The sequence below is a fragment of the Anomaloglossus baeobatrachus genome, chromosome 3, assembly GCF_048569485.1.
Source record: "Anomaloglossus baeobatrachus isolate aAnoBae1 chromosome 3, aAnoBae1.hap1, whole genome shotgun sequence".
In the NCBI taxonomy this organism is placed as follows: Eukaryota; Metazoa; Chordata; class Amphibia; order Anura; family Aromobatidae; genus Anomaloglossus; species Anomaloglossus baeobatrachus.
Window position 1 is genome coordinate 42,098,051 of NC_134355.1, and position 26,182 is coordinate 42,124,232.

Here is a 26,182-nt window from a genome sequence, read left to right on the forward strand (position 1 = left end):
GGTGGAAGAGATCGGGATGGAAGAGATCGGGATGGAAGAGATCGGGATGGAAGAGATCGGGATGGAAGAGATCGGGATGGAAGAGATCGGGATGGAAGAGATCGGGATGGAAGAGATCGGGATGGAAGAGATCGGGATGGAAGAGATCGGGATGGAAGATCTTCCATCCAGCTACCTATCCATCTTTCTAGCTTTTGACTATATGTAACCCTCTTTCCGTTTTTTTGCGAACCACAAAAAAAAAAAAAATCGGAAGGCACATGGACCGTATACGGAACGGAACAGATCCGGATGCATCTGTGGAAAAACAGGACTGTTTATTGCGGAGCGCAAAAACGGGACGGTCGTGTGAATGTACCCTAAAGAGAGGCCATCCTACCATAGAGGATAATGAAATGGCAACTGGATGGTCCTGCTGGCCAAGAATGCCATTACTCCATTCACGGAATATGGGACTGTCCTCTCTGGCTACTTCCATTTTATGGGAGGGGGTCCTCTCTTTTTTTTTTATTTTTAAGGATCATTTTAAAAATGAACAAGTGATACGGTTGGTAAACTGTGCACAGACTGTAAACGACTCAAAAAACACATGGCGCCAAGAAGACAACTCACCATCAGAACTACAGTCCGAGAGGCTGTCGGGAAAATCTCCAAAAGGTTCTGCTGGGCCGATCAGATCTGAGCCATCGTGCACCTCTCCACCCTGCAGAATAGAACCGATCAGATACAACACAGAATATGTGACATACAAAAATGTGGCCGTCTTATCGGGAAAATCATTGGACAAATAGGAATTGGAGAACTTGTGGCACGGGCCATCAACGTCGGAAGGAAAAACTTAAACTTTTTACCTGGAAAAGTGACCTCTGGGGCAGACACGCTCCATCAGACCTCACGTCTCTTCCCAACTGTCTGTGCCTATGGCTCCCAAAGTAAAGCTGAATGGGATGTAATATCTGCGCGCTTCTAATTAGGATCACGGGGCGGCGGGCGGGGAACCTAATGTGATTTCCTTTAATAGAGGAGCTGCAAGGGGGTTGGTTTGTTTTTTCCCCCCCTTTACTTTCACTGTACATTGATTTGACAATTCATAAAAAAAAAAATAGGAAAAAATTGGAACAAATAAAAGACAAATAAAACTTAAAGAAATAAGCCCCATAAGGACGCATGCAAATTTGTTTGTTTGTCTTTAACCCCTTCATGACAGGGCAATTTTTTTTCAGTTTTTTTTTTCTTTCGTTTTAGTTTTTTCCTCCCCTTCTTTCAAGAGCCATGATTTTTTTTTTTATTTTTCCATCCATCTGGCAGTACGAGGGCTTGCTTTTTGCAGGACAAGTGCGTTGAAATTGATCAGACTTTTACAAACGCAGTGATAACAGGGTAAAAGTAAGGTGAATTGAACATGTGTTTTGTTTTGTTTTTTTTTTTAAACTTTTTACTGTATTTGTTAGTCCCCTTAAGGGGCTAGAAATTGCATTTGCCTGATTGACTCACCTATACACTGTAACGCTGCGTCCCTGCACTCCTTAGCTTACTGCATGGATGCGCTCTGACTCACCGCCGTGGCCGGGTCCCTCCATGCTGCCCGGCGTCTCTGCCTCTCCTCCACGAGGGTTCTCCTCCCCCACCTCCGGGAGCGTGCCTAGACGGGCTATCCCTCTCTTAAAGGGCCAGTGCACCATTCCCAGGAAGTGCCTCCCAGCCTATTGCTGAGAGGCACTGGATATTTAGGGCAGTCTCCCACTAGGGGAGTTGCCTGTTCAACACCATATATTCTGTTAGTCAGTTGTCAGGTGACCTGTCCCATCTGGTCCCATTCCGTCCTGTTCCTGCCTGTCCCATCTCGTCCCAGCCCCTCCAACCTGTTGGCACCTGGGTCCAGCCTGTCCTGTCCTGTACCTGGTTCCAGCCCATTCTACCCTGTGGGGCGCCTGTTTCCAGACCTGTTCCTATCCTACCAGTTGGCACCTGGGATCCAGCGTGTCCTTCCCTTACCTGGCTACCAGCCCATTCTACCTGTAGCACCTGGTTCCAGTTTTCCAGTTTTGTCCTGCCCGTACCTTGCTACCAGCCAGTCCTGCCTGTGGCACCTGGTTCCAGCCCTGTCCCTGCCCATACCTTGCTACTAGCCGGTCCTGTCTGTGGCGCCTGGTTCCAGTCCAGTCCTGCCTGTACCTGGACTCTGCCTGACCTATTGGTAGTAGACACTCTGTCTACCTGTCCTACCCTGGCTGGGCTATCCGCCTTTTTGTGACTTTGCCTGTCTATCCTGCCCTGTTGGTGATAGAGACTCTGCATGTCCGTCTTGCCTGTGTTACCTGTCTTGAGCAACCCTTGTGCTCCCTGTTCGCACTTGGGACTCAGTCCTGTCTGCTCCTGTGTCTGCCCCTGTCCTAGGGGTCAGCTGCCACAGTCCCGATCCTCTACCCCACGCAAAGATAGACCCGTGGTCGCCCTGTGGTGCAGTGGGTCTACTTCTAGCTCACTGCAGTACCATCACCTGGAGGCGAGCGTAACACACAGCAGTGCACCAGCACTACTATGTATAGAGAAAAATCATGATTTCCTATGAACGTCAGATAAATGCTGGCTTTTACAGAAGAATTCTAACAGGCGGCATGTGTGGTCTTAAGGAGACCCCCGGCTTTCATCACAACCCATCGGTGTCCCACAATCACGCTGATGGGCACATGGAATGACGTGCTTCCCCGTAGGAACATGTTGAACACCGCTGTCAGATCAACATACCAGTATGCCATATGTCAATAAGCGGTTAAATTCCATTATTTTCTCTTTTTTTTTTTTTATTTCCTTTCTTTACTTTTATGCCAGCAAGAACAATCATTTTTTTTTTAGTGGGATGAGTTGTAGTTTAGAATGACAGCATTCATTTTACCATATAATGTACTGAAAAACGGGTAAAAAAAAAAAAAAAAAAAATCTAAAAAAAACAGTGAAAAATAAAAATGCAATTCCACCATTGTCTTCTAGAATTAGTTTTTTTTTACCATTCTTATTATCCTATTTTTTGCAACCGTTGATTTAGTTGTTACGGAGTCCATTGCCGTCAAAAATGACCCGGCAAAATGATTCTTCAGCCCCGTACAATCCGGTGATGACAAACTTGGACATTTTTTTCTTTTTTTTTTTTATTTGATTCACCATTTTCTGAAACCCAAAAGTTTTTTTTTGTGATCGTTGGATATCTGGGAGAGTTGCTTTTGCATGGAAAGTTGACATTTTTTTCGATACCATTTTTTTTTTCTTTTTTTTTATTGCCTACTTTGAATATTTGTCAGGGAGACGGGGTGATCAAAAAATTTTTGTTTGTTATGGCATCAACTGTTCTGCTTAAATAATTTAATATTTTGAAAGATCGGAGTTTTATAAATACAGCAACCAAATATTTTTATCTATTTTTAACTGGGGAAGGGAGGGGGGGGGGCAGGGGTTTGAATATTTATTCTTACACTTTTTTCATTTCTATTTTTTTTTTTAAACTTTACTCTATATTTGATAGCCCCCGTAGGGAATAAATCACTTATACTGTATAATGCAACGCTTCAGTGTTGCAGTATAAAATAAAAATCACAGTCTCCTATGAAGCCCAGCCTGTGGCAACCTGAGGCTGAGGCTTATGGTTAAGCAGAAGCAATCTGAGATAGCTCTTGTCGCTGCTGTTAAATGCAGGTGCGAGTCTGCTGCAGGACATAACAGTAAATCATGGATATGGAATGGATTCAAGTAGCATTCACATGATTAATTATAGCCTTTTGTCCAATTGTAATATATGAACTGCTCAAAGTGCTGATTGCGGCATTATCTGCACCACATGACCTGCACTGTGATTGGCCAGATCCCACCTTTTCAACGCCTTCTTGAGACTTGCATAGAGATGCATACATAAGATACCTTGTGATCTGGCCAATCATAGTCCAGTCACCTGCTTCTGAAGAGGACCGGAAAAGCACTGATTACTAGAGAAAACAGAGATGGGTAAAAGTTATTACCATCAGCACTTTGTACAAAATATACTGCATTTTTCATTTTATAAGACGCACCGGATTATAAGACGCATCGCAAATTTAGAGCTAAAATTATTTATTAAAAAAAGGGGGGGGGGGTTCAGCGTCATACTCCGGTGTTGTCTTACTGGAGGGGGGCGGCAGTGATGGAGCGAGATCAGAGGAAGGAGGGGCAGTGCTGGAGTAGGGCACTGCAGCGGGGGCTGTGCTGGCTGCGGCGGGGGCTGTGCTGGCTGTGTGGAGCATTGCGTTGCGGCATCTCTCAGACGCTCTGTCGGCAGTGCGGACTTCTAATATATGGCACCCAAAGTCGGTGCATGCCCAAACTGAGCTCTCAGCTCAATTACAAGCCGAGATCTTATCTGATCACGCACCACCTCTGGGCAACACTCTCCTTAAGTCCACTGCTGGGAGATCAATGGGCCAGAGGTGGCGCATGTGCAGATGAGATATTGAGTTGAGAGCCCATCTATACACGCACTGACTCCGGGAACCATTATTTGAAGCCTGCACCGCCAACAGAGCATCTCACAGCCCTGCTCCACACACACACCACTGCAGACAACACAGCCCCCACCGAAGCCAGCACAGCCCCCATTCTCCAACCCTCATAAGCTATATTCATATTATAAGATGCACCCCTCATTTTCCTCCCAAATTTTTGGGAGAAAAAGTGCGTCTTATAATCCGAAAAATGCGGTACATTACAAAACGGGGGGGGAAATTCATGTGAATGCTGCTATAATAGTTCTGTAACTTTCTAAAACAACCATATTTCCCTGAAAATAAGTTGCCTGCTGAGACCCACTAATGATAAAGATAAGAGGCTTAATCTAACATAGGTTATACCAAGTAGTCTACAGACAATTGTTAGCGCTTGACCCCAATAACCATTAAATCTGCAGCTAGGTTTGTAGGCAAAAAAAGAATCAGAATCAGAAATGAATTTTTTTAAAAATAAAAAATCCCCAATAAACCAGCGCTGATAAGAGTTTTTTTTGTTAATATTTTATACTTTTTATTGCGGTCCTTGTTTTAGACACAGATTTATTCAAAACAATTCACACAATAGAACAAAAAAAAAAAAGAGAGAATACACCACATATGGTAGAAATAAAAATAAAAATAAAGAATAAGTAATTGATAGTGCAGCAAACAGATACCAGGTGTCTGGTTGCAGTACCCCGGCCGGTAGTAGAGCAATTATTAAATCTAGTATAGTATATTAAGTGATGCTTCAAGGCATATGATATTTAATGCCAATTGAAACTATCACTGCAACATGATTTTTCAGATACCTGGAGAGTTTTTTTCAATCCATAAGCTTTTAATAGAGGCTTAAAATATAAGCAGCAATTTGCCTTTAAATGAATTTGAAGAAACTGCACTTCAGGATAGTAGTGAGGCTGAGGTGCCCCAGCTCATCAAGTGTTCCAATAGGAGTTTACCTGCAGTCAAGTTCAGGCATCAAGCTTCCACATACTGGGTGACTGCACGATACTTTCTCCTCCTATAGATATAAAGTCGTTTCCATGCAGGAGTCTCCTATTTGCGCTCCTACGATCAAATTCAGACATCAAACTCCATATACTGGATAACTGTCTCTCTTTTTTTCCTTGTTCTATTGTGTGAATTGTTTTGAATAAATCTGTGTCTAAAACAAGGACAGCAATAAAAAGTATAAAATATTAACAAAAAAAACCTCTTATCAGCGCTGGTTTATTGGGGATTTTTTATTTTTAAAAAAAATCTCAGTTAAAAATCATTAATCTAACATAGCAGGTAAATAAAAAAAAATGAGATAACAGACACAGCTGAAGTCTCTGTTTTAACACTTGCAGCATGCTGTCTTCAGGTTACATTGCAGAAATCTGCTGACAGAGTGCCCTTCAGTGCCAACAGTTCGGTTTAGATCAGCACTAGATGGGGTTGTGGGAATAAATAAAAAAGTAGGAAAAGTATATAACATGTGATTATCTCCCAACATAGAGGTTATACTGTGATCTGGGATCATTTACCTTAAAAAAGTCTTCAAGCTGTGCGCTGTTGAAAAGAGCCGGGATGTTGGCGGAAAACTGCAGCAGATCCTCGGCACACTGGCGTCTCTCCTCTATGACACACTCGTCAAATCTCCCTAGAATAGACAATTCTCATTAGAAAGCAGACAAGTCGATACAGACTGATACACAACTTGCATCATTAGACAGCAGAGGAGGGAACAATTAATAAGGACAAAAATCCCACAGGGACCAATCCTTTCCTAATCATAAGGGGCTTGAAGCTGCAATTGTCTGATCACCTGTGCGATACACAGCAGTGCACCAGCACTGCTATGTATAGTGAAAATCACAATCTCCTATGAACATTAGCTAAATGCTGGCTTTCTCAGGAGAATTGTAACGACTGCCACTGGGGTCTTCCGCAGATCCCCGGCAAAACATTAGTGCCCCAGGATGTTGGCGGAAAACTGCATCAAATCCTCGGCACACTGGCGTCTCCCCTCTATGACACTCGTCAAATCTCCCTGGAATAGACCCATCTCATTAGAAAGCAGACAAGTCGATACAGACCGATACACAACTTGCATCATCCAACAGCGGAGGAAGGAACAATTAATAAGGACGAAAATCCCATAGGGACCAATCCTATTGTATTCCCAGGGCAAAGGGATATCCAACTATAGTGGGAATCACAGGATCAGATGCACTGATCCTGTCTAATATTTACCGTTAATTCTGGAAATGCACCGAAATTATCACATCTTGCCACTAAAGGCAACAAATCATCCAATTGTCCATTCCCCTTTATTTATTTACAAGGATTGATAAATTCTGCGCAGATTTGGAACTTCTCTTAAAACGTCTTGACTTACTGGGAAATCAACTGTGTTCAGGATCAAACATCCAGGGAATATTCAGCTTTCTCAAATCATCCAAAGTATTGCTTCTTAGATCTAATTATATCATCAAGTGTCAGACAAAATCCCCAAACGAGTGAAATATTTCATTACTTTGGCTTCAAGACACCTTTTATTAGTCACAGAAAATAGGTTAAAAAAAAAAGAAAAAGAAACATCATATAAAAATAAGCTTTGCACTTTAGCTCAACTCAGGTTTCGCCCAAGAGGCTTCATCTGGGGCAAAACTCAACTTTTCTTAGAGTATAGTAAAAGGGTTGTTTCTGAGCCACTAAAGAACCATTGATGCAAGGATGGTGAATTGGTGATTTGTTAATTGTTAACGCATTTGTGAGGAACAAATCTCCTTAACGAGGACAAAAAATAAATAAATAAATAAATCACTTGTAGCTACATGGTTTTTCCCTTTCATCCTCCCACAAACAATCTTCTCCTGGGGTGCTGCTGCAGCAGTTTACATATGTTAATAGTAGTTGTGACTCTCAAAACTACTCAAGGTGAGCCTTGCAAGCTACACTAAACCTCCTTGTTTTTGCGGGTAAGACCCTATTAGCGCTCCTTGTCTTGTAAGTTGTATATCTGCTATCGTAGAAATTTTGAGAGACATGAGATAAAGTTGTACCGAGTTTGAAACATTTAAATGTTCCCCGCAGGCTTAGATCAAATGAATCAAAAGTGTATTGCTGCGGACTTTCGATTGCACTCAACATCCGGTGCATCCCGTATTAGTGTCCAGCAATGGTCAGCCAGCGTTGATGGATTCCAATAGCATTGATAACGCTTTTCCACCATGAAAATATCTTGTTGAAACCGTTCATCGTGTTCGTCACTGACTGCACCAAGAATTTTAGGGAAGAAATCCAAATATGAATTCAGAAAATGATTTTTTAGTGACACTTCTTCACTTTGTAAGCTTCAAGAAGGTTGTCTACCAATTCGATGTAGTTTCGTGCTAGATAGTTGCCAAGGAAATTCTTGGAAACATCCTTGAATGATTTCCAAGTAATTTTCTCAGGCACCACCAGAAGCGCTTCAATGTGCTTGTCATTAATGGTGTGTCATATTTGTGGACCAACAATAATGCCTTCCTAAAAGAGGTTTTCCACTACTAATGTGATCCCCTTTCTTTTATCCTAACTCTTCCTAACTAACACTTTCCTAGTATACTTCTATTTACTCTGCATCTGTTATCTGTAAGAGGCTTGTAAATACCTTTATTGTTGGTGTAGCTTTGATCCTTCCATCTGCAGACCGGAATCGGAACAACTGAGCAGGCCATGTCACTGGAGCCGGCTGCAGACCGGAATCGGAACAACTGAGCAGGCCATGTCACTGGAGCCGGCTCCAGATCGGAATTGGAACAACTGAGCAGGCCATGTCACTGGAGCCAATATAATAAACTTAGCTCTGGCACACTATAATGATCAATAAGATGATAAAAGACTCCTTGAAATGTTGAAAATTCTTTTATTAGTGCAAAAAAAGGATGATAAATCGTCCGACGTTTCGACCTTATTTTCAGGTCTTAATCATGGACATGGTTATCTAAGATCATAGGGGGTTACAAAAAAAACATGTAATTAGTACAACATAATAATCCAGTATATCATAGTACAATAAATCATTTAACCATGATGCACATGTAAGAATTTTCCTAAAAAACATAATGGATGCATTTATACAAAGGGAAACAGAAAATTCCTATAAGGCCCATCTGAGAGATTATTCAGAAATGAAAAAAATAAAATGAAATAACCAAAACAAAGTCAGGCACAATGGATACACACCTATATGAGTAACAGGGTGGTGTGTCTTCAATTGTATAGCGTCATCGCCAATGGTACAAATGGAAAACTTGTAATCCTACATAGTCAAAAGAGTGAACACACATCATATCAAAATCACAGAAACCTGATTATGAGAAAAGAACTCGATCTTCATACTGTGTTCAATATAGCAGTGTGAACATATATATGTCTCGGTACCTTATGCACTTAGAATTTCTAATGTAGACAATGCGAGCCTATTCCAAAAACTGGAATTGGGTAGAATCTAAAATAAATGGCATAAGAATTATTATGACACATGGGCTGTGACCAAAAAATGGGCCGTGAGACCAAGAGGTAAAAATGAAACTACCTGTATCCCTACACAGTAATAAGTAATGGATGTCACTCCATAATCTAGGTGAAAGGGGCTCTTATATCAAAGAATTCCCAGTCACCTCAGAAATATGAAAAATAGGATAAATGGTATAATAATGAATAGGTGGTGAGTCGTACTACCTAAAGGAGATGTGAAATATAGGACACACATCCGTAACCACTACAAGTTCTGATGGAAGAGAGAGGGAGAGAGAGAAAAGGAGAAAAGAGAAAAGGAAAATTTTAAAAAAGAATGAATGTCACTACCTGAGTCGCTGCTGGAAAAGCCCCAATAGGTGTGGTGAGGGTTGGTAGAATGCCCTCACTGAAGGGTTTTCAGTTGCCTCAGATTCATGAAAAGGCAAGGGTGCCTGGAGAGAAAAGGGGGAGTTCGTATACCGTGAACAGTACAAGATATGTGTATCACATGTACTAGTGTAGGGATATATACAGGCTATCCATAGAAAATAGATTTTAAAAGGTAAGGAATACCTGTATTGTTATATGATAGCCGCGTATTAAATTATATTATAAGGGTATATCCAAATAGTATATTGGTTCAGCTGAAAGATTCTCAGTAGTTTCAGGATCACAACCTCTATAGACAAATGTTGCAAAAAATTAGAAGTGTACATACATGAAAGGATAACACCAATATAAGGTACATATAGTGTGCAGAGCATTACAATGATATTACCTTTATGTAGCCTAAGGGACTTAACCATTAAGGCCCTGTGGATATTCAAGGGAAAAGACGTCCCAGTAGGGTTCTATAGAAAACCCTATAGGGAACATGGCATAAATACTAGTATATGGGATGCATGTGTCAGACACTATAGTGTAGGCCAGATCACATACCTGGTATATGCTGGTGAAGGTAAAGGGCGAACAGAGCGCTGTATTGGGACTATAAAGGAGAGCATAAGAAAAAATGGATAAAGGCTCCTGATAACGTGGCTTAGACCGGAGTGAACCGGTACACATACCTCTCAGTGGTGGTGCAGGGTATCGGGTATAGGCCCCAGGGAGGAGTGCATCCGACCGTGGCGAGGGACTTATTTATACTAGGGAGCAGTGCATTCCCCGTCCGACTTCCTGGAAATACTATTTGGATATACCCTTATAATATAATTTAATACGCGGCTATCATATAACAATACAGGTATTCCTTACCTTTTAAAATCTATTTTCTATGGATAGCCTGTATATATCCCTACACTAGTACATGTGATACACATATCTTGTACTGTTCACGGTATACGAACTCCCCCTTTTCTCTCCAGGCACCCTTGCCTTTTCATGAATCTGAGGCAACTGAAAACCCTTCAGTGAGGGCATTCTACCAACCCTCACCACACCTATTGGGGCTTTTCCAGCAGCGACTCAGGTAGTGACATTCATTCTTTTTTAAAATTTTCTTTTTCTCTTTTCTCCTTTTCTCTCTCTCCCTCTCTCTTCCATCAGAACTTGTAGTGGTTACGGATGTGTGTCCTATATTTCACATCTCCTTTAGGTAGTACGACTCACCACCTATTCATTATTATACCATTTATCCTATTTTTCATATTTCTGAGGTGACTGGGAATTCTTTGATATAAGAGCCCCTTTCACCTAGATTATGGAGTGACATCCATTACTTATTACTGTGTAGGGATACAGGTAGTTTCATTTTTACCTCTTGGTCTCACGGCCCATTTTTTGGTCACAGCCCATGTGTCATAATAATTCTTATGCCATTTATTTTAGATTCTACCCAATTCCAGTTTTTGGAATAGGCTCGCATTGTCTACATTAGAAATTCTAAGTGCATAAGGTACCGAGACATATATATGTTCACACTGCTATATTGAACACAGTATGAAGATCGAGTTCTTTTCTCATAATCAGGTTTCTGTGATTTTGATATGATGTGTGTTCACTCTTTTGACTATGTAGGATTACAAGTTTTCCATTTGTACCATTGGCGATGACGCTATACAATTGAACACACACCACCCTGTTACTCATATAGGTGTGTATCCATTGTGCCTGACTTTGTTTTGGTTATTTCATTTTATTTTTTTCATTTCTGAATAATCTCTCAGATGGGCCTTATGGGAATTTTCTGTTTCCCTTTGTATAAATGCATCCATTATGTTTTTTAGGAAAATTCTTACATGTGCATCATGGTTAAATGATTTATTGTACTATGATATACTGGATTATTATGTTGTACTAATTACATGTTTTTTTTGTAACCCCCTATGATCTTAGATAACCATGTCCATGATTAAGACCTGAAAATAAGGTCGAAACGTCGGACGATTTATCATCCTTTTTTTGCACTAATAAAAGAATTTTCAACATTTCAAGGAGTCTTTTATCATCTTATTGATCATTATAGTGTGCCAGAGCTAAGTTTATTATATTGACTTCTATTTTTTCTGAGCACCTACTGCGTACACAGTGAGCCAGACATATTCTATTACAAATGTCACTGGAGCCGGCTCCAGATCGGAATTGGACCAACTGAGCAGCCAAGTCACTGGTGCCGGCTGCAGATCGGAATTGGACCAACTGAACAGGGCATGTCACTGGTGCCGGCTGCAGATCGGAATTGGACCAACTGAACAGGGCATGTCACTGGTGCCGGCTGCAGATCGGAAACGGAACAACTGAACAGGGCATGTCACTGGTGCCGGCTGCAGATCGGAATTGGACCAACTGAGCAGGCCATGTCACTGGAGCCGGCTGCAGACCGGAATCGGAACAACTGAGCAGGGCATGTCCCTGGTGCTGAGTGCAGACCGTAATTGGACCAACTGAACAGGGCATGTCACTGTTACTGGCTGCAGACCGGATTCGGACCAACTGGGCATGGTAGGTCACTGGTGGGGGTTGAAAGAAAAGTGAAGTGTGATCTGGGCATGTGTGTCCAGAATGCGATCTCTCAGGAGAGGCAGCCCCTGCCCCCACCACAGACGTGGCCTACTCAGTTGGTCCGATTCTGGTCTGCAGATGGAAGGATCAAAACTACAACAATAAAAGTATAAAGAAAAACCAAGGGAAAAATTGTGACAATATACCCTGCTGTAACTAAATAAAAGCATAGTGCATATAAACATAGGGTACTTAGTAAACACTGTTTTTGATCAAAAAAAAGCATAAAGCCATCCCACCAACGACAAGGTGTATCCAGTTGGGACAGTACCTACACTCTCTAATATTAAAACCTTACCATGGGTCTAAAATAGGCCTCAATGTGAAATAAATTGCAGAATCATTTCAAGCAGTGTCCAGACATGTCTAGGTGTGCCTACCAATCTAACAATTCCACTGAAGTTTTGCAACTTCAAAGAAATGCAAGGAATTCATGCCTTTGCTTGCCTATAAATTATATAATAGCACATATATTGTAGACAATAAATGAACAGCATGAAAATATGAAGAAAAAAACCAAAAAGCTCAAAAAGAAGATTTCAGAAAAGAGGTGCTTGACAGGAAAAATTCAAGGTGATTTTCATAATCAGTAGCTCAAATTATATGATCCACTCAGAAGTGTTAAGGGAGCAAAATCTCTTAGGGTAAGTTCACACAGTGCGTTTTTCGCGGCGTTTTTGCGCAGTTTTCGGGTGCGTTTTTGCTCAGAAAACTGCATGACTTTGCTTCCCCAGCAAAGTCTAAAGGCTGCTTTACACGGTACGACCGATTGTGAAATTGCACTATCGATCGTACCCGCCCCCGTCCTTTTTGCGTCACGGGCAAATCGCTGCCCGTGTCGCACAAAGTCAGTAACCCCCGTCACACATACTTACCTCTCGTACGACCTCGCTGTGGGCGGCGAACGTCCACTTCCTGGAGTGGGAGGGACGTTCGGCGTCACAGCGACGTCACACGGCCGCCACCCAATGGAAGCGGAGGGGCGGAGATGAGCGGGACGTAAATATCCTGCCCACCTCCTTCCTTCACATAGCCGGCGGCGGCCGCGTGACGCAGGTGAGCTGCTGTTCATAGTTTCCGGGGTGTCACACGGAGCGGCCTGTGCTACCCCGGAAACGATGAACTACTAAATTAAACGATATTATGGAACCTAGCAAGCAGTACACGACTCACGATTTGTGAGCGATACTGCGTCACTAGGAGGTGTCACACAGGACGGCATCGCCAGCGATGCCGGATGTGCGTCACAAAAACCGTGACCCCGACGATCTATCGCACGATAGATTGTCTGGTGTAAAGCAGCCTTAAGAGTTTTCATTTTTGCTGTCTGCACACAGCGTTTTTTTTCAGCTGCGTTTTTGTGGTGCCACAAAAACGCAGCATGTCAATTATTCCCGCGTTTTTCACTGCGCTTTTCATCCATTGAGTGCAATGGGATGTTGAAAGACGCAATGAGAAACGCAAATAGCTGCGTTTTGGTGCGTTTTAGTGCGTTTCTAAGACCAAACACGCAGCTATAAAACGCAGGAGGTGGGTAGTAAAGTGACGTGTACAGGAAGAGGATTCCTTCTGTCAGTAAACACAGGAGCGTGAATCCTCCCGGTACCGTTACCGCCGCTTCCACCTCCGGTCCTGTGCATGTCAGCTGCCGTGCAGCGCCATGTACGGGCAGGAGGTGGAAGCGGCTGCGAAAACAAAAGTTAACAGTAAAAAAAAAAAAAGTCATACTCACCTGTCTGCAGAGTCCCGGTGCCATGCCCGCTCCCAGATCCTCCTCCCGGTACCGCCGCTCCGGGTGTGTGCAGTCTCCCCGGGTACGTATGCCTGCAGGATGCAGGACCTGGCGATGGATCACCTGATGCAGTCACCTGACGCGTCAGCTGATCGCAAGTCTTGGGCTGACGCCGGCGCCCGGCCGGTTATCAGCGGATGCGTCAGGAGACTTCATCCCTGATTACCGGCAGCTGCTGCAGCGATCGGACGGGATCAGACTCCTCCAATCGCTCTAGGAGCTGCTGGTTATCAGCACATAAGTGAGAATTGTTTTTTTTTTTGCACCGATGCATCAGCTGATTGTATAAACGGCTTTTATACAATCAGCTGATGTGTGATGTGATTCAGGCCCTAGAACCTGACACATCATTTGATCGCTTTGCCTTCCAGCAAACCGATCAGGTGATATTGGATCCGGATTGGACGGCGCGGGACCCTTGACCCAGGATTACTGCGGAGGGGGGTTCTTTATTTCAATAAAGATGGAGTCACTAATTGTGTTGTGTTTTATTTCTAATAAAAATATTTTTCTGTGTGTTGTGTTTTTTTATCTTTACTAGAAATTCATGGTGGCCATGTCTAATATTGGCGTGACACCATGAATTTCAGGCTTAGGCCCAGCTGATAATATACAGCTAGCCCTAACCCCATTATTACCCAGTGAGCCACCCGGCATCAGGGCAGCTGGAAGAGTTGGATACAGCGCCAGAAGATGGCGCTTCTATGAAAGCGCCATTTTCTGGGGTGGCTGCGGACTGCAATTCACAGCAGGGGTGCCCAGAAAGCATGGGCACCCTGCACTGTGGATTCCAATCCCCAGCTGCCTAGTTGTACCCGGCTGGACACAAAAATTAGGCGAAGCTCACGTCATTTTTTTTTTTTTAATTATTTCATGAAATAATTAAAAAAAAAGGGCTTCTCTATATTTTTGGTTCCCAGCCGGGTACAAATAGGCAGCTGGGGGTTGGGGGCAGCCCGTACCTGCCTGCTGTACCCGGCTAGCATACAAAAATATGGCGAAGCCCACGTCATTTTTTTTTTGTTTGGGGGGGCAAAGAAATCCTGCATACAGTCCTGGAAGGAGGATGCTGAGCCTTGTAGTTCTGCAGCTGCTGTCTGCTCTCCTGCATACACTATTGGATGGAGTATTCTGAGCCTTGTAGTTCTGCAGCTGCTGTCTGCTCTCCAGCATACACTAGTGGAGAATGAAGAACATATTGAAGAAGGAAATGACACCAGACCTTTTTTTTTGTTCACTGATAAACGCATAAAGTCGCAGTGAGCAAAAACGCAGCAAAAAACGCACCAAATCGCGGCAAAACGCGTGCGTTTTGCCACGTTTATTTGACGCAGGTGCGTTTTTGACGCAAAAAACGCACAAAAACGCAGCGTCAAAAAAACGCAGTGTGTGAACCTAGCCTTATCCAGTGCTACTAGTGTACTCAAGAGGATTAGAGCATTTTCAGTGGGAAAGTCGTATTTTAAAGGGAACCTGTCAGGTGTAATATGCACATAGAACCACGAGCAGTTCTGGGTGCATATTGCTAATCCCTGCCTAACTGTACCTGTATCTAGTAGCATCGATAAAGGGATCTTTATAAAAAGTATTATTTCTAAAAATCCTTTATGATATGATAATGAGCATAGGGACTAGTCGCAAGAGCATTATTTTCCCTGACTAGTCCGCCCTCTTAGAATGTTCACACTGGGCGTGCTAAAATGCTATTCAATACCCATCACCCAGCATCATCAGCGGTGATGTGCGTAGCACACCTGTGTCTGTTTTCGCCACCTCACCCCACACCAAACATGTGGAAGAAGGTGCTTTGGTCAGATGAAACCAAAATCAAACGTTTTGGGCACAATGCCAAACGATATGTTTGGTGTAAAAGCAACACAGCTCATCACCCTGAACACACCATCCCCACTGTCAAACATGGTGGTGGCAGCATCATGGTTTGGGCCTTTTCTTCAGCAGGGACAGGGAAGATGGTTAAAATTGATGGGAAGATGGATGGAGCTAAATACATGACCATTCTTGAAGAAAACCTGTTGGAGTCTGCAAAAGACCCGAGACCGGGACGGAGATTTGTCTTCCAACAAGATAATGATCCCAAACATAAAGCAAAATCTACAATGGAATGGGTCACAAATAAACGTATACAGGTGTTAGAATAGCCAAGTCACAGTCCAGACCTGAATCCAATCGAGAATCTGTGGAAAGAGCTGAAAACCGCTGTTCACAAACGCTCTCCACCCACCCTCACTCAGCTCCAGCTGTTTACAAAGGAAGAATGGGCGGGAATTTCAGTCTCTCGATGTGCAAAACTGATAGACACATACCCCAAGCGACTGCAGCTGAAATCGCAGCAAAAGGTGGCGCTACAAAGTATTAACTTAAAGGGGACGAATAATATTGCACGCCCCAATTTTCAGTTATTTAAAGTTTAAAATAAGCAATAAATTTCGTTCAACTTCACAATTGTGTCCCACTTGTTGTTGATTCTTCATCATAACATTAATATTTTTATCTTTATGTTTGAAGCCTGAAATATGGGAAAAGATTGAAAAATTCAAAGGAGCCGAATACTTTCACAAGGCACTGTATGTACACACAACACATACTGTATGTACATATATCAGCTGTCTGTATAAAATTCAATTTTTTTTTTTTCTAACATCTGTCCTTCGGTCACTCTGTCATTTTTCGGTGTCAGATCACAGCAACACGTGGGCTCCAGAGGGGTTCTTGCAGGAAATAAATGTCCCCTCTGGATAAGCAAACAGAACAACGTGGCATAGGGGGGTTTGTAATTGTAACAAGCCGGTGTGATCGCGTGTAGATAGGACAGGATGGCTCCGTTATCACCGATAATAAGCCTGTGTTTATATCCTGCAAGCTGCACTAGGCAGTGCATGGAAAACAACAGGACACGCTCCCGGGGGTCTCCTCAGTGGGATCTCGGCACATTTATCCGCTGAACTCTTGTTTTCCTACTGTATGGAAATACAAAAAAAATGAAGTAAACACTCCACTGTGAAGGATTGTGCCCCCTCAATGATGTGGAAAATCCCAGTTCCCATGGCCAGTTTTAATAGGCCAAAGATCCAAGTCCAAGGTTTGTATTATTGATTAATAATACAATCCTTGGACTTTGATCTTTGGCCTATTAAAACTGAATATAATTTATATATATATATATATGTATACATGTGTATATATGTGTATATATGTATAATATATATATATGTATAATATATATATGTGTATAATATATATATGTGTATAATATATATAATATATGTGTATAATATATATATGTGTATAGTATATATAATATATGTGTATAATATATATATGTGTATAGTATATATAATATATGTGTATAATATATATATGTGTATAATATATATATGTGTATAATATATATATGTGTATAATATATATATGTGTATAGTATATTATATATATATATATATATATATATATATATATATATATATATATATATATATATATATATATATATATATATATATATATATATATATACACATATATATACATACACACACACACACACACATATACACATACACAGTACAGACCAAAAGTTTGGACACACCTTCTCATCTCTAGAACAGCTATTAAGGGGAGACTTTGTGCAGCAGCCTTCATGGTAAAATAGCTGCTAGGAAACCACTGCTAAGGATAGGCAACAAGCAGAAGAGACTTGTTTGGGCTAAAGAACACAAGGAATGGACATTAGACCAGTGGAAATCTGTGCTTTGGTCTGATGAGTCCAAATTTGAAATCTTTGGATCCAACCACCGTGTCTTTGTAGTAAAGGTGAATGGATGGACTCTACATGGCTGGTTCCCACCGTGAAGCATGGAGGAGGAGGTGTGATGGTGTGGGCGTGCTTTGCTGGTGACGCTGTTGGGGATTTATTCAAAATTAAAGGCATACTGAACCAGCATGGATACCACAGCATCTTGCAGCGGCGTGCTATTCCATCCGGTTTGCGTTTAGTTGGACCATCATTTATTTTTCAACAGGACAATGACCCCAAACACACCTCCAGGCTGTGTAAGAGCTATATGACTAAGAAGGAGAGTGATTGGGTGCTACGCTAGATGACCTTGTCTCCACAGTCACCAGACCTGAACCCAATCGAGATGGTTTGGGGTGAGCTGGACCACAGAGTGAAGGCAAAAGGGCCAACAAGTGCTAAGCATCTCTGGGAACTCCTTCAAGACTGTTGGAAAACCATTTCCGGTGACTACCTCTTGAAGCTCATCAAGAGAATGCCAAGAGTGTGCAAAGCAGTAATCAAAGCAAAAGGTGGCTACTTTGAAGAACCTAGACTATAAGACATATTTTCAGTTGTTTCACACTAAGTATTTCATTCCACATGTTTTAATTCATAGTTTTGATGCCTTCAATGTGAATCTACAATTTTCAGAGTCCTGAAAATAAAGAAAACTCTTTGATTGAGAAGGTGTGTCCAAACTTTTGGTCTGTACTAATATATAAATATTATGAAAACGAAGGCAGCCCTAATGCTCAAATTGGAGAAAATTACTCATTAACTTCCATAACAGAATGTACTGAGCTTCAGGGGGCAGACATGCCACAGAGGTGCAACCGGCCAGGGTGCCAATGAGGTTATGGGCCACCACCACCTCCAAAGCAGGTCAAATTGTACAAATTTCTTGCCACCTTTCCAAAACTGTGGATTAACAACTTTTTTCAGGCATGTGATGCTCATTCAAATTAAACACTGGCGAGTAACCACGGTGGGCAATATAAAAATAACACCGGAAATTAAGTAAAAAGGGGAGAAGTTGACTCAATCTTTGCATTGCGTGTCTGTGTGTGCTACACTAAGCATGGAGAACAGAAAGAGAAGAAGAGAACTGTCTGAGGACTTGAGAACTAAAATTGTTAACAAAAAAAATATATAATCTTAAGGTTACAAGTCCATCTCCAGAGATATTGATGTTCCTTTGTCCACAGTACACAATTTAAATCAAGAAGTTTACAACTCGCGGCACTGTAGCTAATTGCCCTGGGTGGCAAAGAAAAAATGATCAAAGGTTTTGTAGCACCCCTGCGGTAACAGGTGCCACAAAATGTAAACGTGGAAACCCAAACCCCAGAATATCCACGTCAGCTAACAGACAAGCACCCTCAGGCCACATACACAACCCCAACACCAGACTGGGAGACTGCCTAGCAACAGGTAAAAGGGATGGACACTGATTGGATAGTCACCACTCAATCTGTAGGGAGAGACCCAGCAAGGGGGGGGGGTAGGGGCAGTGGTCGGATGGGAAGTTGGCGGGAGGAAGTAGTCAGTTGAGTAAAGTTAAGTTAAGGGAAGTGAAGGAAGGAGTAGAGGAGTTGAGAGGAGAGAGAAGGAGCGAGAGCGAAAGTATAGAAAGACCTGAAGTAACACCTGAGTGCTGTGACAGGAGTGAGGGACTGTGGAGTAAGGAACCAGGACTCCAGGAACCGTGTGTTACCTGCGGAAGTGTAAGACTTCAGGAACCGCGGGGCGCCTGTGGAGGTCTGGAACCAAGGCTCACAGGACTCCACACGAGGCGGGGTGCAGACCCTAGGACAGCGGGACACTTTATGGTCAACTGTTAAATCTGCCAGGTGAGGAGATCTCCAGGGTCCATCGCCAACCAAAGAGCCTGAAGCATCAGCAGAAAAGAGGACCTGGGACTGAACCCCTTAAATAATGCAGGCTGCCTGCAATAGGACCAAGACTGAAGAGAGAAGGGACTCCCAAGCAGCTCTAGGCCACAGGAGCCCATCAACAAGTGTGCATGGAGAACAGCCAACCCAGGTCACAGCTGGCACAGAGAACAAGGAGAGCGGGAACACCTGGAACCGGCACCAGAGGGTACAGGTACCAGCTACAAGTAAAAGGCAAGTTGAAACTGCAATACCGGTGTGGACTGTTTCCTTTGATCCTCTGCACACATATACTGACCGTCCCCTATCATTGCCCCCTTCCTTCATCATTCACTGCTGGGGCCTGTGCCTGCTCGCGGAGGGCCCAAAACACCTAAGCTGCACTACTCCATCAGCCTCAGCAGGACCCTGCAGCGGCGGCCCCAATAACCTGGCCGCACACCGCAAGAGGCGTAGTCGAGAACTCTTATTTTTCTTTCCTTTTTATTTTTCACCCTTTTCTTTTATTTCTTCGGACCGACCCCCAGGGTCACAGAACCGGGCATCAGCCGCGACCACGACTCCCCCTGAGTGTCACACACGCCCGGGACAGAGTACCCCACAGGCCTGGGGCGTCCCAGTTGCAACACAGGATAGTCTGGATGGGGGATAAGCAGCCCCAATCAAGTTCTAAAGACATTCAAGCTGTCCTGCAAGCTCAGGGGGAATCAAGTGACAGCACAAACTATCCATCCACATTTGAATGTAATGAAACACTATGGAGGAGACCCAGGAGGACCCCACTGCTGAACCAAATGTATTGTGGACAGATGAGACCAAGATAGAGATTTTTGGTAAAGCACATCCTTCTACTGCTTACCGAAAATGGAATGAGGTCTTCCAAGAAAAGAACACAGTACCTACAGTGAAATATAGTGGAGGATTAAAGATATTTTTCCGCCTCTGGAGAGAGGGAGAGAGGGGGGAGAGACAGAGAGAGACAGAGAGAGACAGAGAGAGACAGAGAGAGACACACACACACAGAACAGGAACAGAGGCCATACCACATCTATGTTGTTTTGAAGCCACAAGAGGGCCCATATTTTGTTGGAGAGCTAGTTTATGCAGAAGAATTTTCTAAGTAAATATATTTCTTAAAGGTGCTATTGACATGAATTTCTCACCAGATGTCGATAACAACTCATCCAATCCACACAGGCAAAGAAAGCAAACAGTAGATGACCATGAATTAAATGATCGGTAATAATGAGACATGAGACAGGGAAAAATTATTCACACTTATTGAAATTTAAGATTTCAACGAAAAGTGTTTGTTGGTGATGAAGCTTCAACACGCCTCCTGTATGGAGAAACTATTCCCATGCATTGCTCAGGTGGGATATTGGACCACTCTTCCACATAAACACTCTTGACGTCCTGAAGGTCCCACCTTTGTTTCATCTTCATTATCCTGGTAGATGGCAGCAGATTTTTATCAAGAATGTCTCCGTACATTTGTCCATTCATCCATCCTTCAATTATATGAAGTTTGCCAGTGCTGTATGCTGAAAAACTGCCCCACATCATGATGTTGCCACCGCCACACTTCACTGATATTGGTATTTTGGGGGTGATTTGCCTTTTGGTCTCCAAACATGATGTGTATTATGGCCTCCAAAGAGTTAAATTTTGTTCCCATCTGACCAGACATTATTCTCCTAGTATTTCAAAGTCTTGTGTAAATGTTGAGGAGTAAACTTTAAATGTTCTTGAACCTTCTTTTTGTTCAGCAGTGGAGTTTTGCGTGGTGAGCGTGCATACAGGAGCGTGCATACAGGCCATACAGGAGCGTGCATACAGGAGCGTGCATACAGGCCATACAGGAGCGTGCATACAGGCCATACAGGAGCGTGCATACAGGAGCGTGCATACAGGCCATACAGGAGCGTGCATACAGGCCATACAGGAGCGTGCATACAGGCCATACAGGAGCGTGCATACAGGAGCGTGCATACAGGAGCGTGCATACAGGCCATACAGGAGAGTGCATACAGGCCATACAGGGCGAGTGCATTACTTATTATTTTCTTTAAAATAAGTATATCTGCTGATTCCAGGTTTTTCTGTAGCTCTCCACAGGTTGTTCTTAGCTCTTGGAAAAATCTTCTGATTAATTCTTTTCACTCCTCTGTCTGAAATCTTGCAGGGACCACCTGGTCGTGGCTGGTTTATGGTGAAATTATGTTCTTTCCACTTCCGGATTATGGCCCCAACAGAGCTCACTTGAGCCCTCAGCAGTTTAGAAATTCTTCTATAACCAATGCCATCAATGTTTTGCTACAATAAGGTTGTGAAGGTCTTGAGACAGCTCACTGGTTTTACCCATCATAAGATGTTTCTTGTGTCACATCTTGGCAATGAGAAACCTATTAAGAGGCCATCAGTTCAAACAGCTGATAGATTTCAGATGGTGTCATGACTTTCCACACCTCTCTTCATGTGTTCAATAGATTTGTTTTTTTTCCTGTGTCATTTCTATTTATTATACACAACTTAGTTCACGGACCTCCGTGGTTTGCTTTCCTTGCCTGTGTGGATTGGATGGGTTGTTATAGACATCTGGTGAGAAATTAATGCCAATAGCAGCTTTATAAAAATAGCAACATAAAGAGGAATAAATATCCTCCAAAAATTAAGCAAATACTTACAGCAAAGAAGGGCAGCAGTTGTAAACTGCCCAGGCCAAAAACTAATACTCCAACAGGATGCAGCGAAACCTCCACGAAGTGAAGCAGGAGGAGCAGATCACACACAGCCTGGGTGGTTTACAACTGCCGCCCTTCTTTGCTGTAAGTATTTGCTTAATTTTTGGAGGATATTTATTCCTCTTTATGTTGCTATTTTATACATACTAAAATAAGTAATATATATATATATTATATATATATATATAATATATATATATATATATATATATATATATATATATTATACACACGCATACACACAGTACAGACCAAAAGTTTGGACACACCTTCTCATCTCTAGAACAACTGTTAAGAGGAGACTTTGTGCAGCAGCCTTCATGGTAAAATAGCTGCTAGGAAACCACTTCTAAGGACAGGCAACAAGCAGAAGAGACTTGTTTGGGCTAAAGAACACAAGGAATGGACATTAGACCAGTGGAAATCTGTGCTTTGGTCTGATGAGTCCAAATTTGAGATCTTTGGATCCAACCACCGTTTCTTTGTAGAAAAGGTGAACGGATGGACTCTACATGGCTGGCTCCCACCGTGAAGCATGGAGGAGGAGGTGTGATGGTGTGGGGGTGCTTTGCTGGTGACACTGTTGGGGATTTATTCAAAATTGAAGGCATACAGAACCAGCATGGCTACCACAGCATCTTGCAGCGGTGTGCTATTCCATTCGGTTTGCGTTTAGCTGGACCATCATTTATTTTTCAACAGGACAATGACCCCAAACACACCTCCTGGCTGTGTAAGGGCTATATGACTAAGAAGGAGAGTGATGGGGTGCTACGCCAGATCACCTGGATTCCACAGTCACCAGACCTGAACCCAATCGAGATGGTTTGGGGTGAGCTGGACCGCAGAGTGAAGGCAAAAGGGCCAACAAGTGCTAAGCATCTCTGGGAACTCCTTCAAGACTGTTGGAAAACCATTTCCGGTGACTACCTCTTGAAGCTCATCAAGAGAATGCCAAGAATGTGCAAAGCAGTAATCAAAGCAAAAGGGGGCTACTTTGAAGAACCTAGAATATAAGACATATTTTCAACTGTTTCACACTTTTTTGTTAAGTATTTCATAGTTTTGATGCCTTCAATGTGAATCTACAATTTTCAGAGTCATGAAAATAAAGAAAACTCTTTGAATGAGAAGGTGTGTCCAAACTTTTGGTCTGTACTGATTATGTATGTATATATATATATATATATATATATATATATATATATATATATATATATATATATATATATATATATATATATATAATGCATGTATGTGTGTGTGTGTGTAGGGACCTACAAACATGAGGTTCCCATGGCGAGGGTTGCAGGCTTCCGTATTCTGGCCATAATACCAACTAACAACCTCATATGTTTTTGTATAGGATGCAGCCAGGCCCCTTTCTGTTAGGCCTTGCATATTAGAGTCCTGCCCCTGTATGGTAGATAGGTAGGTGGTACAGATAGAGTACGGCTTGGCTGCCCGCCTGATCCAATAGTATGGGTGTCCCCTAATAGGCTACAGGCTTGTGTTTGTGCATCTGCATGTGTGAACAGTGCTCTATGCAAGCCATCAGTGTGCAGTTTTATCATCCAGCAATCGCCCCCTCCATTTTTTGGAAGTGTGTGTGATTTGCTCCTCCTGCACCTGTGATGCCTCCACTTAGTGTGGGCTTAGCTGCATCCTGCTAGAGTATTAGCTTTTGGCCTGGGCGGTTTACAACTGCTGCCCTTCTTTGCTGTAAGCAATAGCACCTTTAGAAATATATTTACTTAAAAAATTGGGGTGTTGCTTAATAGCTGCAAGTCAACTTTCAGTATGAGATAGCCAAGATGATTGTCTATAAAATGAAGGTCGTCTCATGCTCAAAGCTGTAGTGAATGGTGAGATATGGAAAGTTCAAAACATTGTTACCCTTTTGCTCATCAGTGTATAGTGGCAGATCTGGAATTAGGAGCAAAATCATGCGGCCTGTACTAGGTTATTACATATTTTAAGTCTACTCTGGCATATGATCGACTTTAGGGGACTGTTCTGGGGTTCCATAAATTGTACTGTTATGTTTGGTTATGACTTTTAGTGGTATGATAATTTAAGGGACAAGTGGCAGATTTTAGAGGTTTAACTAATTTTAAACATCCATTTCGAAAAAGTTTGGTGGCCAAGGAGCGGAATGAATTTTTTTTTTTTTTTTTTGGAATCTAGTCCAAATTAATGTTTTGTTTGTGTTTGGTCTTGTTGGGGTCTAATAGAGTTTTCGGATCTAGTGTAGATTTACCCATTAATAAAAAAAATCCTGCTGGAAACCGTTCTGCAAAGTTTGTGAAACATTATGTAGACCAGATCATTAATGCAGATATCCAGCTTGGGCCTTCACCAGTGAAGCATTTGCTGAAGGCTGTGATAACACTGTGTTACGATCGTCTCCCTGCATGTAGAGACAAGTGACAGCCTTTGGACTGGAGCTTCTCATCTGGCTCTCTTCAAATGGGTTTCGTTTCTCTTGGCACTGCAGTGGTTAAGTGCCGGTTTTTGTTATTTCAGCTTTTCCTAAGCAGGTCCTTGCTGAGTGATCAGCTGCACTTACTAAGTTGTCACACCATTCAGGTTTAAATAGTGGTGTATCCCAGCGTTCCCTGCTGAAGATACAAAGTCTGTTGTGTCCTGGCCGCCTTTGAGGAAGGTTCTGCTAATCAAGTTCCTGTGCTCAGGCTATATCCTTTAGTTTGTAAATTTTCCCCATTTGTCTTTTCTTTCCTGGTGTATTGTTAGTGCAGCAGTGAGGTCTAGTGAACCCCACCTGCCCCTCACTAGTCAGGGCTACTATAGGGTCTTCCAAGGGTCCTAGGTTCCTGTTGGGCGACAGTTGCGGAGACTGTATAGGGACTGGTGAGGGGGAAGAGATAGTTGCAGGTGAGGTTAGGAGGAGCCCACCTACCCCTCTCACTAGTTTCCTGTTTTTGTGTCCCCGATGCCCCTTTTTTCTTGTGTTTTTGTTGTGCTTCAGACGCACATTGGTCTGAATGCACCTCGCCACGCTTGCTACACTCGGCAATCGTGACACTGTGTCCGCAGAAAAGTTACATTTATTCCCAAGCAATGAACGTTAAGGTCACATCACAAAAGACAGAACGTCACTGCAACCTCGACAGCACAAAGGACAAAACAACTCAGCAGTAGGTATATACCGCAAATTTAAAAGGTAGTGGTGGAGTCTACACGAGTATCGAGCAGATTTCCAACAAGACCCTCGGCAGCAAATCCAACTTTACTGAAATTGGGGGGGGAGGGGGGGATTCACAAAATTGTTAATTTTATAAAAAGAAAAAAAAAAGTTTGGACAAGAGTGTCACTGCCGCTTCAGTATTGTACAGAATGGATAACTTACCACATAAGACCACCAGAGGGAGCTCTGCACTTGTTTTATGGGTATCAATATGAGACAAGTCAAAATCATAATATGGTCTTAGGATAATATACACGTATATTTATTAATTTGTGCCAATATAACTCATTGTTAAATTGGTGGTCCGGGACCTAAAATATATTTTCTAAGTACCAATCCTTACACCCTACTTTTGTAATTTGCTTTAATACCCTACACTTCTCCCTAAATGTGTTTTGTTTTTGTTTTTTTTATTGTCCTTCATGTGAAGTTTCGTTTTAGAGGCGTCTCAAACGTGACATCAGAAGGCCGGGGCTGCACTCACTCCCTCCCTGCAGAATTCAGCAACAGGAAGTCACCAGGGGGTGGCACTGCAGTTACTAGTTTCTTGCAACGCCGCAATGATGTAAAATTACAATTGCATGCAATTACAAATGGATGCATATGGCAAAAAATTATCTTTTGCCATATGCATCAATAATCCAATGACAGAAATTGCAGCACACTCTTGTGAATGCAAATTATTTAACAGAATATTCCAAAGAAATTAATTTTACACACAATTAGCTTCAACAGGCAACATGCG

General features: G+C 42.5%; 1 protein-coding gene across 1 annotated transcript in view; it reads right to left on the reverse strand.

Annotated features, from left to right (window-relative positions):
• The window catches only part of RPS6KC1 (ribosomal protein S6 kinase C1), a 204,936-nt gene that overhangs the window by 157,307 nt on the left and 21,447 nt on the right, over positions 1 to 26,182 (reverse strand). The window contains exons 4-5 of the mRNA XM_075339143.1: positions 6,044 to 6,159; positions 613 to 703 (exon numbers count right to left, since the gene is read on the reverse strand). Coding sequence (XP_075195258.1) covers positions 613 to 703; positions 6,044 to 6,159 — 207 coding nt within the window. The remainder of the gene's footprint in view (positions 1 to 612; positions 704 to 6,043; positions 6,160 to 26,182) is intronic.